Source organism: Oryctolagus cuniculus, chromosome 14 (genome assembly GCF_964237555.1).
Source record: "Oryctolagus cuniculus chromosome 14, mOryCun1.1, whole genome shotgun sequence".
NCBI classification, from domain to species: domain Eukaryota; kingdom Metazoa; phylum Chordata; class Mammalia; order Lagomorpha; family Leporidae; genus Oryctolagus; species Oryctolagus cuniculus.
This window is the reverse complement of record NC_091445.1, coordinates 39,494,316-39,512,351: the sequence shown is the minus strand read 5'-3', so window position 1 is coordinate 39,512,351 and position 18,036 is coordinate 39,494,316. Positions and strand designations below refer to the sequence as shown.

Genomic DNA, 18,036 nt, shown 5'->3' with positions numbered 1-18,036 from the left:
TCTTTCTCTCTGTTACTCTGGCTTTCAAATAAACAAATAAATCTTTGGAAAACAAAGAAAAAAAATTCATATATGGAACTTAGCTTGTGTAGCATGTTTGAGTATGAGTGAACACTAAGGTAGATGAGTGGATCCTGCATCCAGTGTTGTATTGGTTCTTGGGGAAACCACTTCTAGGAATGGCTCCTCGAAGATTTGGAATACTGTAATCTTCAGCCCTTTCCATTTTAGACAAGTGGTCCTGAAACTTTATTAGGTTTAACACATTAAAATAAGAAAAAAGTTCGTAAATTAGTTAATATCCTGGTTCAAGTATGAAATCTTTAAAATGTTTATTACATATTTTCATCTGTTAGGCAGAGAGAAAGAGAGTGAGCAAGCAAAAGCTATCTTCCATTTGCTGGTTCACTCTGTACGTGCCCACAATAGCCTGGGCTGGGCCAGGCTGGAGTCAGGAGCCCAGAACTCTATTCTGTCCCTCATGTTAGTGCCAGGGTCCCAGGATGCCTTTGCCCGGAAGCTAGTTCACAAGCAAAGTAGCTGGGATTAAAATCTGTGCTATTATAAGGGAAGCAGACACCCAGCATGGTAGCTTACTTGTGCCACAGTGCCCAACCATACATGGAGCTTTAGGAAAGCCATTATACCAGATGTGTTTAAAACACTGATTTTAGTGCTTTTTTTTTAAAAGATCTTTTTTTAAAGATTTATTTATTTATTTGAGAGTTAGAGGGTGAGACAGAGATAGAGATATCTTCCATCCACTGGTTTGCTCCCCAGAGGGTCGCAACAGACTGATGCCAAGAGCCAGGAGCTTCTTCTAGGTCTCCTATGTGGGTAGCAGGGGTGCAGGCACTTGGGCCATCTTCCACTGCTTTTCCCTGGCTGTTAGCCCGGAGCTGGATAGGAAGTGGAGTAGTCAGGACTCCAACAGGCGCCCATATGGAATGCTGGAGTTGCAGGTAGCGACTTTACCCACTATGCCATGACGCCGACCCCAGAAAATTTTTTCAAAAGTTAAAAGCCAGCTGAATTTTGACTTTTTGTTTTTGAGCTGCTACTTTGAATTCTTCTGAGAACCATGTGGTAATTCTTTTGGACTTTTTTTTTTTTTTTTAAGGTAACGTTTATTCTTCTCTCTGCCTTTAGGCCTCCCAAGAGAGATGAGAATCTATGGTATCTTTATGGTATCTTTTTTTTTTTTGGACAGGCAGAGTTAGACAGTGAGAGAGAAAGACAGAGAAAGGTCTTCCTTCCATTGGTTCACCTCCCAAATGGTTGCTACAGCTGGCACACTGCGCCGATCCAAAACCAGGAGCCAGGTGCTTCCTCCTGGTCTCCCATGCGGGTGCAGGGCCCAAGGACTTGGGCCATCCTCCACTGCCTTCCCAGGCCACAGCTGGACTGGAAGAGGGGCAACCAGGACAGAACTAGTGCCCCAACTGGGACTAGAACCTGGAGTGCCGGCGCCGCAGGCGGAGGATTAGCCTAGTTAGCCACGGTGCTGGCCTTGGATTTTTTTTTTAAGATTATTTATTTTAAAGTCAGAGTTACAGAGACGCAGAGGCAGAGAGAGATCTTCCATCCACTGATTCACTCCCCAGATAGCCTCAATGGCCGGAGCTGAGCCAATCCCGAAGCTAGGAGCCAGGAGCTTCTTCCAGGTCTCCTATGTGGGTGCAGGGGCCCAAGGACTTGGGCCATCTTCTGCTGCTTTCCCAGGCCATAGCAGAGAGCTGGATCAGAAGTGGAGCATATGGGATGCTCCTATGTGGGATGCCAACATTGTAGGTGGTGGCTCAACTCACTCTGTTGCAGTACTGGTCCCCAAAGACTTCTTAGTCATCTTTGTCATTAAAACATTGATTTATACTTATGCATAGTTGAAAGTGTAGTTTTCATTTTGACAAATAATATACTTTTGTAACCACCACCCCAACAGTATATAGCATGTTTTCATTATTCCTGAAGGTCCCTCCTTTTCCTTTCTAATCAATCAGATGCCATCCTCCTAGCACTTTGATTAGATTGGATTAGATTAGTGTGTTCTGAAAGATCTTACTCATGGAAGCACAGGATATGTACTCTCTGAGTTTGGTTCTTTCACTGTGTTTTTGAAATTTACCCATCTTATTGCTGGTAGTCGTAGTTGTTCCCTTCAAGTTTGTTTTATTGCTGAATAGTGAACTATTGTGTCCTTGTTTACCAGTTGCATTGCTAATGTACAGGCCCACTTGCTTTTGATGTTGTGTTATCTAAAAAAAAAAAAAAAACAAACTAGAAAGTTTCCTTTTTTAAAAAATTAAAAACTTGAAAGTTCTTTTCCTTTTTTTTTTAAACAGAGGAAAAGCGCCCTTTTGACTTCGATTTTTTTGCTCATTTGCTTCAGAAAGTTCTTGCTGAAGAAGAGAAAAGAAAACAAAAATCCGTTAAAAACAACAGTTTAAAGGAAAAGAAAGCTTCCAAACCACGGAAAAATGTAAAAGGTATGAATTTTGATAGAAGGTGTGCTGTTTTACTTAGCTGTAATGGGTGTGAGTGTTGTCCCTCAGGTATTTAGAGGGCGTGGAAGCTCTAGAAACTGAGATCATCCTGGCATTCGGTTGGAGGGGATTAAGTTTACTTCATTTTACCAGTTATTTTAGTTATTTTTTTTTTTTTTTTGGACAGGCAGAGTGGACAGTGAGAGAGAGAGAGACAGAGAGAAAGGTCTTCCTTTTGCCGTTGGTTAACCCTCCAATGGCCGCCGCGGCCGGCGCGCTGCGGCCGGCGCACCGCGCTGATCTGATGGCAGGAGCCAGGAGCCAGGTGCTTTTTCCTGGTCTCCCATGGGGTGCAGGGCCCAAGCACTTGGGCCATCCTCCACTGCACTCCCTGGCCACAGCAGAGGGCTGGCCTGGAAGAGGGGCAACCGGGACAGAATCCGGCGCCCCAACCGGGACTAGAACCCGGTGTGCCGGCGCCGTTGGCGGAGGATTAGCCTAGTGAGCCGCGGCGCCGGCCTAGTTATTTTAGTTATTTTTTAAAGATTTATTTATTTATTTGTAAGTCAGAGTTACAAGGGGGGGGGGGGAGATCTTCCGTCTGCTGGTTCACTCCCCAAATGGCAGCAACAGCCGGGGCTGGGCCAGGCCAAAGCCAGAAGTTAGGAGCTTCTTCTGGGTCTCCCACATGAGTACAGGGCCCAAGTAGGACCAAGTACTTGGGCCATCTTCCACTGCTTTCACAGGCACATCAGCAGGGAGCTGGATTGGAAGTGGAACAGCCAGGTCTCGAACTAGCGCCCATATGGAATGCTGGCATCACGGGTGATGGCTTTACCCGCTATGCCACAATCCTGGCCCCAGTAGATCCCTTTTAAATTTTATAATAGAGTGATGGGGCTAATTTCTAGTGTCTTGAACAAGGGGTAGTAAAGAGCATCAGAATCTTGGAGTGTCATGTTTCATGTTTTGTTATTTAGTATATTTTTCTCTATAAAATGAATCTGGTATAAGATTCTAATATTTAACAAAATGGAGCTCTAATATCTGGAGGTTTGACTAGATTATATTTGAGCAAATTTACTTCTGAAGGTTAATATTGACTTGTATAAAGTTTCAAACTGTCTTGTGTAGGTTTATCTATTTCTAGGTGTGTATTTCCTTAACTGTTTGAACTCTTGTCTATGAAGATAATGTGTAGCTATAATCATATATATAATTTGTAGAATCTGAGGACAATAGGGCACCTTATGTGTTAGCTGGTCCACATCTCACTGTTTTGTCTATTTGTTTTAGTCACTGTGAAACAACCCCAGAGATCCTGTTACTTTTCCTGGTGTGGTTGCACAGTGTTAGTGGCAGAGGCTGGGCTTAAAAACCTAAGACTCTGAGAACCTTTACTGGGGTCCTTGAGACCACTCTCAGGTTTGATTATTTGCTAGAGGATTTACAGGATTCAGCACTGTCTGCCTGTTACCCACCAAAATTTCAGATCCTGGAAGGAAAACGATTTGTTATAAACCATAGTGAGAAATCAGGTCTTAACAGCTTGGGTAATAGAAACCGTCCCTAAAATTAAGTTCCCTGAGAGCCAAAGGATTAGCCTTTCAAAGGATAGCAGTCAGGCCTCCTGTCCTGTAGTAACTCTTTAGTTGCACAAAGCTAGTTTAGAATTTCTTCTTCTGGAGTATGATGCCTGAATCTTTGAAAAAGAAGTATTGGGCCGGCGCTGTGGCTCACTAGGCTAATCCTCCGCCTTGCGGCGCCGGCACCCCAGGTTCTAGTCCCGGTCAGGGTGCTGGATTCTGTCCCGGTTGCCCCTCTTCCAGGCCAGCTCTCTGCTGTGGCCCGGGAGTGCAGTGGAGGATGGCCCAAGTCCTTAGGCCCTGCACCCGCATGGGAGACCAGGAAAAGCACCTGGCTCCTGGGTTCGGATCAGCGGGATGTGCCGGCCGCAACGTGCCAGCCGTGGCGGCCATTGGAGGGTGAACCAACGGCAAAGGAAGACCTTTCTCTCTGTCTCTCTCTCTCACTGTCCACTCTGCCTGTCCAAAAAAAAAAAAAAAAAAAAAAGTATTGATAATTGCAATTATTTCATTCTTTAGTTAATTTTTTACTTACTATACATAATCCTAGGAGATCAAAATAGATATATTAATTCCTCTTGTTACAGGTAGCATGAGTAATTTACTGTATCTAAATGTAAGGACTATTCAGATATGTTATTATGTATCAGAATTTAAAATTTTTAATTATTTTCAGAACAAATCAAATGTTACTTTTTCAGCTTTAAATTCTTATTTTGACTTTTTCCACAAAAGATTGAGTTTTCTTATGTTGTGAGATTAGCTCTTTTCAGTGAAGATATTTGATAAGCATGGTTGTGAAATTAAGCTTCTTTTGATCTGAATCCATAGTCCATTTTGTGCTGCTATTATTTCTCATAGTTTTGGACTGTGGGAAATCTAAAAGCTATCATGGGGCCTTCTTACCACATCCTTGCAAGGCAGAGAGAGAGAGAGGGAAAAGGAGAGGGAGAAGGGAGGGGGAGAGAAGGACCTTTCTGAATGGCCTGATTACCTCTTAAAAGTTTCTTCTGAGTTGTCACTGTGGTGCAGTAGGTTCATCCTCTGCCTGTGGTGCTGGCATCCCATATGGGCGCCAGTTCTGGTCCTGGCTGCTCCTCTTCCAATCCAGCTCTCTGCTATGGCATGGGATAGCAGTGGAAGATGGCCCAAGTGCTTGGGCTCCTGCACCCACGTGGGAGACCAGGAAGTAGCTCCTGGCTCCTGGCTTTGGATTCGCCCAGCTCTGGCTGTTGAGGCCATTTGGAGAGTGAATACACCGATGGAAGACCCCTCTCTCTGTCTCTCCCTCTCACTGTCTATAACTCTACCTCTCAAATACATAAATAAATCAATAACTTCTTCTTAGTCCCATTACAATGACAAATTAATTTTGGCATGAATTTTCACAGGAGAAAAGCATTTCACAGGAAAATAGCAGGTGTTTCCAAGGTGATTTCTGATTTGTTTTTTATTCATGTTTTCAATATAGTTGATTATTAATATGTCTTTATGGGAAGGGCACTAGAAATTGTTGTTCTTATTATTAAAGAATTATTTATTTGAGAGGTGGAACTACAGACAGCGAGAGGGAGAGACAAAGAGAAAGGTCTTCAATCCCCTGGATCACTCCGCAGATGGCCATAACAGTCAGAGCTGAGAGCTTCTTCTGGGTCTCCCAGGCGGGTGCAGGAGCCCAAGCACTTCATCTTTCACTGCTTTTCGACTGCATAAGCATAGAGCTGAATCAGAAGAGGAGCAGTCAGGACACAACCTGCACCCATATTGGATGCCAGCGCCACAGGTGGAAGCTTAGGCTACTGTGCCACAGTGCTGGCCCCACTAGAAATTATTTTAAAAAATTGTTAAAACAGTTGTTTACTGAAAAACAAATAATATGGAAGATAAGAATCTTGATCCTTGTCTTCTGTCTGTCCCTGAGAGTAAATTTCTTCAGATTTCCCAGGAATAACTGGTTTTAAACCCATTTTTATGCATATATATTTACATATGTGTCTTTGAGTCTATATAATTGCTTTTCTTAAAGATTTATTTTTTATTTATTTGAAAGTCAGAATGATGGAGTGGGGGAGCACTTCCGTCTACTGTTTGACTCCTGAAATGGCTGGAAAGGACAAGGCTGGATCAGGCTGAAGCCAGGAGCTGGGAACCCCATCCTGGTCTCCCGCATGGTGGGCCATCAGCTGCTTCTTTCTCAGTGCATTAGCAGGGAGCTGGGTCAGAAATGGAGCAGCTAGAACTTGAACCAGCCCCCTGGAACAGGATGTTGGTTTTGTAGGAGGCAGTTTAACCTGTTGTGCCACAAAGCTCTCCACTCCACGTAGTTGTTTTTAAGAAAAATGAGATCATCTATATTCTTCTATATTTGACTTTTTTAATGCAACAGTGTGTTCTGAGATCTTTTGCATTGCTGTATTGTAAAAGTACTTGTGCTCTTAGTGGCAGTGTGACTTTTTATTACATGAGTTTATTATAATTTATTTTGTCATTCCCTGCTAAGCATTTTAGGTTGCCTTCAATTTTTTTTTCCTCATAGGAATAGTACCGCGGAAGGCATCTTCGCTTTTAACGGTTTTTTTTTGTAGGTCACTTGTTTATAATGATTCTTCTTATTTTCAGTGAAAAAAGTTGCCAATGAAGGAGTGATTGATGAACCAGAGGAGGAACCAGAGGAGTCAATGAGTACTTCAGTTTTAGACAAAGAAGCATCTCAAGAGGATGCTCAGACAGTGGAAGAAGAGTCTTTGGTCTCAGAACAGAGTTCAGAACAGGTTGCATTAGAACAAGGCCTAAATAAAAAAAAAAGGAGAAGGAAGAATCAGGATGAAACTAATAAACAAGAAGTAAAAAATCTCTCAGGAAATGTGACTGATCAATCAGGTTCTTCTAGAGGGGAAAAACACAAGAGTAAGTTTCTTAAAATCTTATATTTTAGTAGCCTGTGTTACTTGAGTATAGTAGTATAGCGGATGACTTTAATACTTTAGTTCTGGATAGTAGCAATTAATGCCTATTGATTTGCTCATGGTACTATACTAACTCATGGTACTATATTAACTCATTTTTAATTAAAAATATAAAAACATAAGTAAACAGTGGTGTAAGATTATATTTTCAAGTTTGTTTCTGAGATATGTCCTTTATGTTAATATTAACAGTGGTTGGAAATAACATGTTGTATATAGTGAAATGTGTATTGCTTGTGTTGGTTAATAAATCAGATTTACTTGTTCTCTGTCTACAAAGCCCATATGGATTAGTTTTTATGAAACATGTATTCTCATTGTTTTTTACTTTTAGAATGCAAACGTAGTTACATTTATGAGTTCTGCAGGATAATGGCTGAGTTGAAGGTGGCCTTTTTTTTAATTTTTAAATTTTTCTTCATTGGAAAGACAGAGAGATAGAAAGATGGGTCTTCCATCCACTGATTCACTCCCCAAATGCCTGCAATGGCTGGGGGTGGGCTAGATCTGAGCTGGAGCTGAAACCAGGAGCCAGGAACCCAATCTAGGTCTCCCATGTGGTTGGCAGGGACCCAACTGCTTGAGCCATGCTATTTCCCATGTTGCACAGTAGTAGGAAACTGGAATCAGAAGCAGAGCTGGGACTTGAACACAGTTACTACAGTATGTATGGGATGTGAGAGTCCAAAGTGGTATCTTAACTGCTAGGCCAAATGCCTGCCCCACATGCATCATAATTTTTGTTCCAGTTTTCCACAAAGTTTTGGAGTATACTTATCAAGGTTGCTTAATCAAGATAGATTTAAGAAAATAATTTTTTAACATTTTTTAAAATTTATTTTAAAATTTATTTATTTATTTGAAAGGAAGAGTTACAGAGAGGGAGAGGCAGAGAGAATCTTCTATCCTCTGGTTCACTCCCCAAATGGCTGCAACAGAGTTAGGCCAATCCAAAGCTAGGAGCCAGGAGCTTCCTCCAGGTGGATGCAGGAGCCCAAACACTTGGACCATCTTCTACTGCTTTCCCAGGCTATAGCAGAAAGCTGGATTGGAAGTAGAGCAGCCGGGTCTTGAACCAGGCTCATATGGGATGCCAGCCCTGCCCCTGATTTTAATAAATGAATCACTATAGGTGGTTTAGTATGATTTATATTTATATTTATATTTATATTTTGCTCTTTTGTGGCTTAGAATTAAGAATGTTATGCATGACTAGCGTGATGATTCAGAAATCAAAGATTTTGCTGAAATATTTATTTGAGATGAAGAGAGAGAGAGAGAGCTTCCTCTACTGGTTCACTTCCCAAATGGCCACAGTGTCTGGGACTGGGCTATATGGAATCCAAGTGCTGGGAACCCAGTCTGGGTCTCCCTTTCGGGTAGCTTGAGCAGTAACAGCCGCTTCCCAGCGTACACATTAGCAGAATGATGGAGTCAGGAATTGAACACAGTCACCCTGATGTGGGAAATGGGTGTGTCACCTTGCTTTAAATCTAGCTCTTTTATTTACTAAGTATGACATTTGTCAGTTCACTTAAGATCTCTGAACTCAAGTGGTTTTTCTCCTTGATTGAGTCAATCCTCTTAAAATAGGATTGTTTCCAGTATTAAATGAGGAAAAGCATCTCAGGGACTTGTAGAGTTCCTGTCACTTGGTAAGGACTTGTCAAATGATTGCTGGCATTGTGTTATTAATTACTATATTTCTTTTATTAAATATTTATTTTATTTATTTATAAGTCAGAATTAGAGAGAGAAAGGGAGAGACAGAGCGAGAGATCTTCCATCTGCTGGTTCACTTCCCAAGTTGCCACAATGACAGGGGCTATGCCAGGCTGAAACCAGGAACCGTAAGCTTCTTCCAAATCTTCTGTAATGAGTTCAGGGGCCCAAGTACTCGGGCCATCTTCTGCTGCTTTCCCAGGCACATTGGCAGGGAGCTGGATTGGAAGTGGAACACCTGGAACTAGAATCAACACCCATATGGGCTGCCTGTGCTGCAGACAGCAGCTTAACCCTCTGTACCACAGTACCAGTGTAATTATTATACTTCTGAAGTGGCAAAGAGTTAGTAACATGCACTTTACTTCCTGACTAGACCTATAAAACAAGTTAATTTAGCCGCTTAAAATTTAAGCAAAGTAAAGGGAAGATGTTACAAACTGATCAGAAACCTTGGGCTGATCCATAAAGCACAGTTTTCATTATGCTCCAAAAGTAAGATGTGTGCCTTGCAGATAGGAGCATGAATGTTGAATGGATTAATGTTTTGTAGAGAAGACAGTGTTGTATGTAAATTCCCGTATTTTAAAGTTAGGTGTGTTTGTGTTCATCTGTTTAGAATAACATACATCTTGTATTCACAGGTGGGTGCCAGTCTCTCCGGCCTGCGCTTAGTGAAGGTGAATGCAGTGAGCAGCAGGACGTCTCCTGTGTGCAGGACGTAGATGGCAGCATGCACTCAGCCTCTGGCCAGAAAGCTGAGAGAAGAATTGACCCCATCCTTCCATCAAGGTAGTTTCTGCACCTTCACTGCCTTTTTTTTTTTCTTTAAAGATTTGTTTGTTTATTTGTTTGAAAGGGAGAGTGACAAAGAGAGAGGTGACGTCTTTCATTTGCTGGTTTACCCCTAAGTGGCCACAACAGCCAGAACTGGGTCAGGGTGAAGCCAGGAGCCAGGAGCTCTGTCCTGGTTTCCCGTATGGTTGGCAGTGGCCCAACTTCATGATGCCATCGTTTCCTGCCTTCCTAGATTGCATTAGCAGGATGCTGGATCAGAAGTGGAGCAACTGGGCCTCAAACTGACACTATGATATGGGATGCCTGCATCACAAGCTGTGGCTTAACCCACAGTGCTGGCTTTATCTGTATTTTCTGTTGATTACTGAGAGAGGAGTGTTGAAGTCTGCAACTGAAATTGTGGATTTGCCTTTGCCTGTTTCTGTTTTCAGTTTCATCTGTTTTTGCTTCATGTAAAATTTTTTTTTAAGAGATTTATTTATTTATTTGTGAGGCAGAGTGACAGAGAGAGGGAGAGACAGAACGGTCTTCCATCTGCTGGTTCACTCCCCAAAGGGCTGCAACGGTCAGAGCTGGGGTGATTTGAAGCCAGGAGCCAGGAGCTTTTTCTGGGTCTCCCATGTGGTTGCAGGGGCCCAAGCACTTGTGCCATCTTCCACTGCTTTCCCCGGCCATCAGCAGGGAGCTGGGTTGGAAGTAGAGCAGCTGGGACTCAAGCCAGTGCCCATATGGGATGTCAGCACTGTAGGCTGTGGCTTAACCTGCTGTGCTGCAGTGCTGGCTCTGCTTCAAAGCTGTCTTAGGGGCTTGCATATCTGGGATTCATATATCTTGGTGAAATTCCCTTTTATAATTGTGTACTATCCTCTGGTGCTGCTCTTTTCTTCTAACGTGTACCTTGCCACTGTGGTGTTCTTTTGGTTAGTGTTTTTATCAGTTTGTTATTTTCTTGGAAGATAATCCCTTTATCTTTTGTGTTCATCAGTTTGAATATGATGGGTCTTTTGTGTGTCCTTTAAAATTTCATTTATTTTTATTACGGTAAATGCACATGAGATTACCCTCTTAACAAATCTTCAAGTACCAGTACAGTAGTATTTACTGTAAGTTTAATGTTGAGCAGTGGATACCTGGAATTCTTCATCTTGTATGACTGAAATTAGCAGTTTTTCCTTCCCACGGCCCCTGACTTTCCTTTTGATTTTCTGTTTCTATGAATTTGAATTCTTTACATATGTCACACAAGTGGAATTGTGTAGTATTTGTCCTTCTGTGACTGGCTTATTTCACTTAGTGTGATGTCCTCAGTGTTCATCCATATTGTAGCATATATCACACTTTCCTTTACATGGCTGAGTGTGTTGCATGTCTATACCACATTTTCTTTATTCATTATTTGGTCAGTGGATATTTAGGTTGGTTCATCTCTTGGGCTATTGTGGATTCTGGATAAACCCCAGAAGTAGGATTGCTGGATTTCTGGTAGTTCTATTTTTCATTTTTGGGAAACTTCTCTACCATTCTAGTTGTGAGCATACCATTTTATATTTTCATCAACACCACATGGGCTCTGAGTTTTCTACAACCCTGTAACTATTTGCAGTCTTTTGTTATTTCGATAATGGCCATCCTAATATAATGGATGATACTTCATTATTGTTCTGATTTATATTTCCCTGATGATTAGTGATGTTGAGCAGCTTGTCATATACCTATCAGCCATCTGTACAACTTATTCTCAAATGTCTATCCAAGTCCTTTGCATGTTTTTTGTTTGTTTGTTTGTTTGTTTTTTTTTTTTTTTGTTTTTGACAGGCAGAGCAGACAGTGAGAGAGAGAGAGAGAGAGAAAAAGGTCTTCCTTTGCCGTTGGTTCACCTTCCAATGGCCACCGCGGCCGGCGCGCTGCAGCCGGCGCACCGCGCTGATCCGATGGCAGGAACCAGGTACTTATCCTGGTCTCCCATGGGGTGCAGGGCCCAAGGACTTGGGCCATCCTCCACTGCACTCCCTGGCCACAGCAGAGAGCTGGCCTGGAAGAGGGGCAACCGGGACAGAATCCGGTGCCCCAACTGGGACTAGAACCCAGTGTGCCGGCGCCTCAAGGCGGAGGATTAGCCTAGTGAGCTGCGGCGCCGGCCTGCATGTTTTTTAAATTGGTGTATTTCTTTTCTTTCTTTTTTTTTTTTTAAAAAGATTTATTTATTTATTTGAAAGTCAGAGAGTTAAAGATAGAGGCAGAGACAAAGAGAGAGAGAGAGGTTCTTCCACCCGTTGGTTCACTCCTCAGTTGGCCACAATGGTTGGAGTTGTGCGGATCCAAAGCCAGGAGCCTGGAGCTTCTTCTGGGTCTCCCATATGGGTGCAGGGGCCCAAACACTTCTGTTGCTTTCCTAGGCACATTAGCAGGGAGCTGGATTGGAAATGGAGTATCTGGAATACAGACTGACACCCATATGGGATGCCGGCACTGTAGGCGGCAGCTTTGCCTGCCACACCACAGTGCTGGCCCCTGTTTCTACTTCTGAAACTGAGTTGTAGAAGCTAATTATATATCTTGGATATTATGTATTATATTATACCTTATTGGATATGTGGTATATTAGCTTTTCATTACTATAACAAAGTATCTGAGATGGACTACTTAGGAAGGAAGGAAGCCTGTTTTATCTCATGATTTTAGAGGTTTGCAGTCTGAGATTGGGTAGACCCCATTGGTTCAGCCTTACTGGACAGCTGGAACATGGCAGTGGTGGAGTACACATGAAGGAAGGGTCACATGGTGAGTCAGGAAGCAGAAGGAAAACAGTTGGATCCTAAGGCATTTATAACCAACGCTCTTATGAGAAATACCTTCCAAGAGCACGGCCCTATGACCATAAGAAGCTTCCACTTAGCTCATCTCCTAAACACCACAATTGGATTTAGTCTCTCCTCTCTTAATACCATTATTTAATTTTTAATAAGATTTGTTCATTTATTTACTTGAAAGGCAGAATGACAGACAGAGAGATCTATTCTTTGATTCACTTTCTAAATGGCTGCAATAGCTGGGGCTTTGGCTGGGGCCAAAGCCAGGAACCAGGAACTCCATACAGGTCTCCCACATAGGTGGCAGCAATTCAAGCACTTAAGCTATCATATGCTGCTTCCCAGGTGCATTGGCAGGGAGCTGGTCATAAGTGGAATAGCCAGGACTTGAACCGGCACTCTAGCCTGGAATGCATTTGTCCTAAATGGTAATGCAGCCCATGATACCATAGTTGCCTGCCCCTTTGGACCATGAATTTATTACTTTGGAGTTTAAACATCTCTGTGAGTTTGGGAGCCAAATCCTTTTTAAACTATAGCATTTGGTTTGCATATGTTTTCTCCTGCATCCATATTTTTTCACTCCTGATTTTTTCCTTTAAAATGTGTAGATTTTTATTTTCTTTAAAATGTATTCATTTGAAACCCATAGTTACAGAGAGAGAAAGCTCTTCTATCTACCAGTTCAGTCCCTAAATGCTCTTGACGGCTGTGGCTGGGCAGGCCCAAGCCAGGAGTTAGGAACTCCATCCGGGTTTCCCATATAGGTGACTAGAATCCAAGTACTTGGGCCATCATCTGTTGCCTCCCAGGTTCATTAGAAGGAAGCTGGAGTGCAAGTGAAGGTGGAACTCTTCTGAGGCACTCTGATGTGGAATGTGGGCATCCTTAGCAGTGGCTTAACCTGGTGCACATTGCCCACCCAGAAGATCTTCAATTTGATATTGTTCTACTTGTCTGATTTTGTTTTTGTTCCCTGTGATTTTGGTACCATATCCAAGAAATCATTCCCAAAACCAATGTCATGAAGTTTTCAGCTGTGTTTGCTTCCAGGATTTTTGTAGTTGCATGCTTTATGGTGAAGTCTTTAACCCATTTGGAATTGAATTTTGTGTATGGTGCAAGGAAAAGTCCAATTTCATTGTTCTGTTTGTGGATATCCAATTTTCTGAACATGTGTTGAAGAGACCACCTTTTCTCTGTTGGATGGCCTTGGCACTTTTGTCAGATATCATTTGACCATTACTCATGAGTACATGAATTCTGGGGTCTTTATTATATTATGTGAATGTATGTCCATCTTTATGCCTGTACCATACTGTTTTAACTACTGTGACTTTTTAAAAAAAATTTTTTATATTAGGTGAACAAATTCATAAATATAAATTTAAGAACATCATGATTCTTCCCACCTTATCCTAACTCTTGCCCTCCTTTCGTCCTTATTTTTTCTTTCAATTTTTTAAAAAAGATTTATTTATTGATTTGAAAGGCTGAGAGGCAGAGGCAGAGAGAGAGGTTTTCCATCCTCTTGTTCACTTCCCAAATGACCACAACGGCCAGAGCTGATCCAGTCTTAAACTAGGAGCCTGGAGCTTCTTCTGGGTCTCCCATGTGGGTGTAGGGGCCCAAGGACTTTGACCATCTTCTGCTGCTTTTCCAGGCACATTAGCAGGGAGTTGTATTGGAAGTGGAGCAGCTGGGATTCAAATTTGCGCCCATAAGGGATGCCAGCACTGCAGGTTGCAATCTCGCTGGCTATGCCACAGCACTGTCCCCTTTTTCAGTTTTTACAATGATATACTTTCATTTTATTTCATAATTGTAAGATTAACCCTCCACTAAATAAAGAAATTATATGTAGAGAAACCACTGTTCTTTAAGAGTATAGACAAGGGCTATAAACTATAATCAAATCTCAAAAGTCAGTTCTGCTTATATATATTACATTGTTTTGTACTCTGTATATTAGTTACCACACAACAGGGAAAACATGATATTTGTCTTTTTAAGACTGGCTTACTTTACTAAGCATAATGGTTTCCAGTTGCATCCATTTCATTGCAAGACAGGATTTAATTCTTTTTTTATGGCTGAGTCGTAGTCCATAGTGTATTGAAACACCATATTTTCTTTATTTGGTGATCAGTTGATGCACATCTGGATTGAATCCATATCTCAGCTGTTGTGAAATGAGCTACAATAAACTTGGGGGTACAACTAACTCTTTCAAGTGCTGATTTCTTTTTTTATTATTTATTTAATTTTTTTGACAGGCAGAGTGGACAGTGAGAGAGACAGAGAGAAAGGTCTTCCTTTGCCGTTGGTTCAGCCTCCAATGGCCGCTGCGGCCAGCATGCTGCAGCCGGTGCACCGTGCTGATCCGAAGCCAGGAGCCAGGTGCTTCTCCTGGTCTCCCATGTGGGTGCAGGGCCCAAACACTTGGGCCATCCTCCACTGCACTCCCGGGCCACAGCAGAGAGCTGGCCTGGAAGAGGGGCAACCGGGACAGAATCCGGCGCCCCGACCGGGACTAGAACCCGATGTGCCGGCGCCGCAAGGTGGAGGATTAGCCTATTGAGCCACGGTGCCGGCCTCAAGTGCTGATTTAATTTAGTTTGGGTAAATTCCCAGGAGTGGGAATGGCTGGGTCATATGGTGGATCTATTTACGGATCTCTGCGCAACCTCCATATTGTCTTCCATAATGGTTGTACTGGTTTATGTTCATACTAACAGTGTACTAGGGTTTCTTTTCCCTCATTTCTTCAGCAGCACTTAACTGTTTTTTAATTTTTGGATGATAGCCATTCTAACTGGGGTGAGATAAAACTTCATTGTGGTTTTTATTTGCCTTTCCCTGATGGTTGTGTTTAAAAAAAGAAAACCAAATCTGTAAAAACATTTAGAAGTAGTAAAGAAAATTTCTTTGTGATGTCAAGGATTTCTAAGGCATAAAAAACACAGAACTTTATTTTTTATTTTTTTAAATTATTTATTTGAGAAACAGACTGACAGAGAGATGGAGACAAAGAAGGAGAGATCTTCCATCTGCTGGTTCATTCCCTAAATGCCATCTATAGCCAGGGTGAGACCAGACTGAAGCCAACAGCCCAGAACTGTATCCAGGTCTCCCATGTGGTGGGACTGTCTTTCACTTGGGCCATCATCCATTGTCTCTCATGTATATTAGCAGGATGATGGAAGTGCAGAGTAGCTGAGACTCAAACCATCACCCTGACATGGGATGCTGCAGCTTAACTTGCTGTGCTGCAATGCCTACCCACAAGCACAGGCTTTAAGATATAAAATTAGTAGATTTGCCCATAACAAAATTAAATTCTTCCATTAACAAAGTCTCCATAAGGAAAATAACATGTGCGAGAATGGAAATTTTTGTGTGTGATATACAGCCAAAAATATATATATAAAGAGAGAGGTAAAATATAATGGGAACTTTTACTGACATGTCATAAAAGCACAAATACTCAATAGAAGAGACAGACGTAAGGCTGAATTTGAATATGTGTTGAAATGGTGTTAGTACATTGCCATTGGTAATATTGTTAGTTGAAATATTTTGTAATACAGTTGTCCTTCATTTGCAGGGTGCAGTGTTAGCTGCAACTGTGCTGTTGGTGTCCTAACGTGACTTTTGATTAATGTACACTGTGCAAAGTGAAGACTGTATATCAAATTTTAATGATTTACTAGTTTGATTTTGTTTATATTTGATTTGTAAACCCCATCTAATTGGCAGGTTTTCTTTTTGAAACTTCCTGTCTTTCCCAAGAGTGTTAGTTTGGGGCTGCTACTTTCTCTAAAGGTACAGTTCTTTGTATCCTGATAGAAGAAGGATCATAGCAAAGTTGGTATAATAGCTTTGATTATTCCATAATATGAAGGATCATCTTTCAGAGTGTTGGTTTTGTGTATTTCAAGTCAAATTATTTATATAAAAATATGTATTTACTGGAAATTCTTCTCCCCCTCCTGTATTTTCATTTCCATAGTAATCACCAAGATGTGGAGTCAAGAACAACTGAGTCTACAGAATCAAGCACCTCAGACTTGCCTTCAGAAGTTGAAGTTTCAGCAACGTGTGAGCTAAATAATGCTGAAAGTCCTTGTATAGAAGAAAGGAATGCTGACCTAAAGAGTAAATCACTGTAAGTTTTTATATGGTAGGATTTTTTGTTTGTTTCCAAAAGTTTGATAAGGTCCTTAGATGATGATAATGTTGTTTTATATATAGATTAGGTTAACTTGTAGACCATTTAACATATAATTATGCTGTAGTGTATTAAGAGTCTGACCTCAAGATTTTTCACTTCATATTTTATAACAGATGTCTGATATATAATAGTGATAATATAATATATAATATATATAATATAATATAATATAATAGTGATAAGAGTTTTAGCAAAGTATTAACATGATAGAATTTGAAAATGATTTGAAATACAAGGATACTTCAGAAACTTCATAGAAAATATGTAGTATAGAAAACCATGCACAGATTTCAAAATTTTTTTACACCAAAGTAAATTTATCTTTTAATTAGTTTTTCTACATACTTCTGATTTATATCTGCATTTCCTATGATAGTTCTCTCTTTTTTGGCTGGAGTTATTTTTCATGCATTTTATCAAAGTAATAGATTTTGGTTTGACTTTAAGGAGGTGCATATGCTTTCTGGTATGCAGATACTGGTTAAATTAGTATCTTTACTAGCAATAGGATAAATGTACTATCAGAATCTCCCTTTGAAGATACATCTGAAGATTTCAGAGTTTCCTTTTTTTTTCCCCCTGGTAACTCCTCACATAATGGGCTTTAAAGATATTCAGTAAAGCATAGTCACGTCAGGAATTAAGCTTTCTTTCTTTTTTTTTTTTTTAAAAGATTTGTTTATTTGCAAGTCAGAGATACAGAGAGAGGGGGGGAGAAACACAAACAGAGAAGAGAGAGAGAGAGAGAGAGAGATCTTTGATCCGTTCATTCACTCCCCAAATGGCCACAATGGCTAGGGTTAAGCTAAGCTGAGGCCAGGAGCCAGCTCCTCTGGGTCTCCTACAGGTCCAGGCACTTGGGCCATCTTCTGCTGCTTTCCCAAGCTATCAACAGGGAGCTGGACTGGAAGTGTAACAGCTGGGACATAAACTGGTGCCCATGTAGGATGTTGGCATCTTAGGTGGAGGCCTCACCTACTATGCCACAAAGCTGGCTCCAAAACTTTTTTTTTTTTTTTTTAAGATTTATTTATTTATTTGAAAGGCAGAGTCACAGAGAGGTAGAGGCAGAGAGAGAGAGAGAGATTTATCCTCTGGTTAACTCCCACAGATGATTGTAACAGCTGGAGCTGGGCTGATCCGAAGCTAGGAGCCAGGGGGCCTAAGCACTTGGGCCAACTTCTACTGCTTTCCCAGGCCATAGCAGAAACTGGATTGGAAGTGGAGCAGTTGGGTCTCAAACCAGTGCCCATATGGGATACTGGCACTGCAGGTACAAGCTTTACCTGCTATGCCACAGTGCCAGCTTCTTTTTTTTTCTTACTTTTAATTTATTTGAAAGGCAAAGAGATAGAGATGTTCTGTCCATTAATTCACTCTTCAAATGCCTTCAACAGCTAGGCCTAAGCTAGGCCAAAGTTAGGAGCTGTAACACAG

General features: G+C 41.4%; 1 protein-coding gene across 10 annotated transcripts in view; it reads left to right on the top strand.

Moving 5' to 3' along the window:
• Positions 1–18,036, top strand: part of BDP1 (BDP1 general transcription factor IIIB subunit) — a 107,235-nt gene that overhangs the window by 22,139 nt on the left and 67,060 nt on the right. For all 10 annotated transcript variants that reach the window (XR_007914355.2, XM_070056571.1, XM_070056568.1 and 7 more), the window contains 4 exons: positions 2,343–2,486; positions 6,689–6,976; positions 9,402–9,549; positions 16,378–16,533. Coding sequence is in view for 9 of the 10 variants with exons in the window: in XM_070056571.1 (XP_069912672.1) it covers positions 2,343–2,486; positions 6,689–6,976; positions 9,402–9,549; positions 16,378–16,533 (736 nt within the window). In the remaining variant the exon portion in view is untranslated. The remainder of the gene's footprint in view (positions 1–2,342; positions 2,487–6,688; positions 6,977–9,401; positions 9,550–16,377; positions 16,534–18,036) is intronic.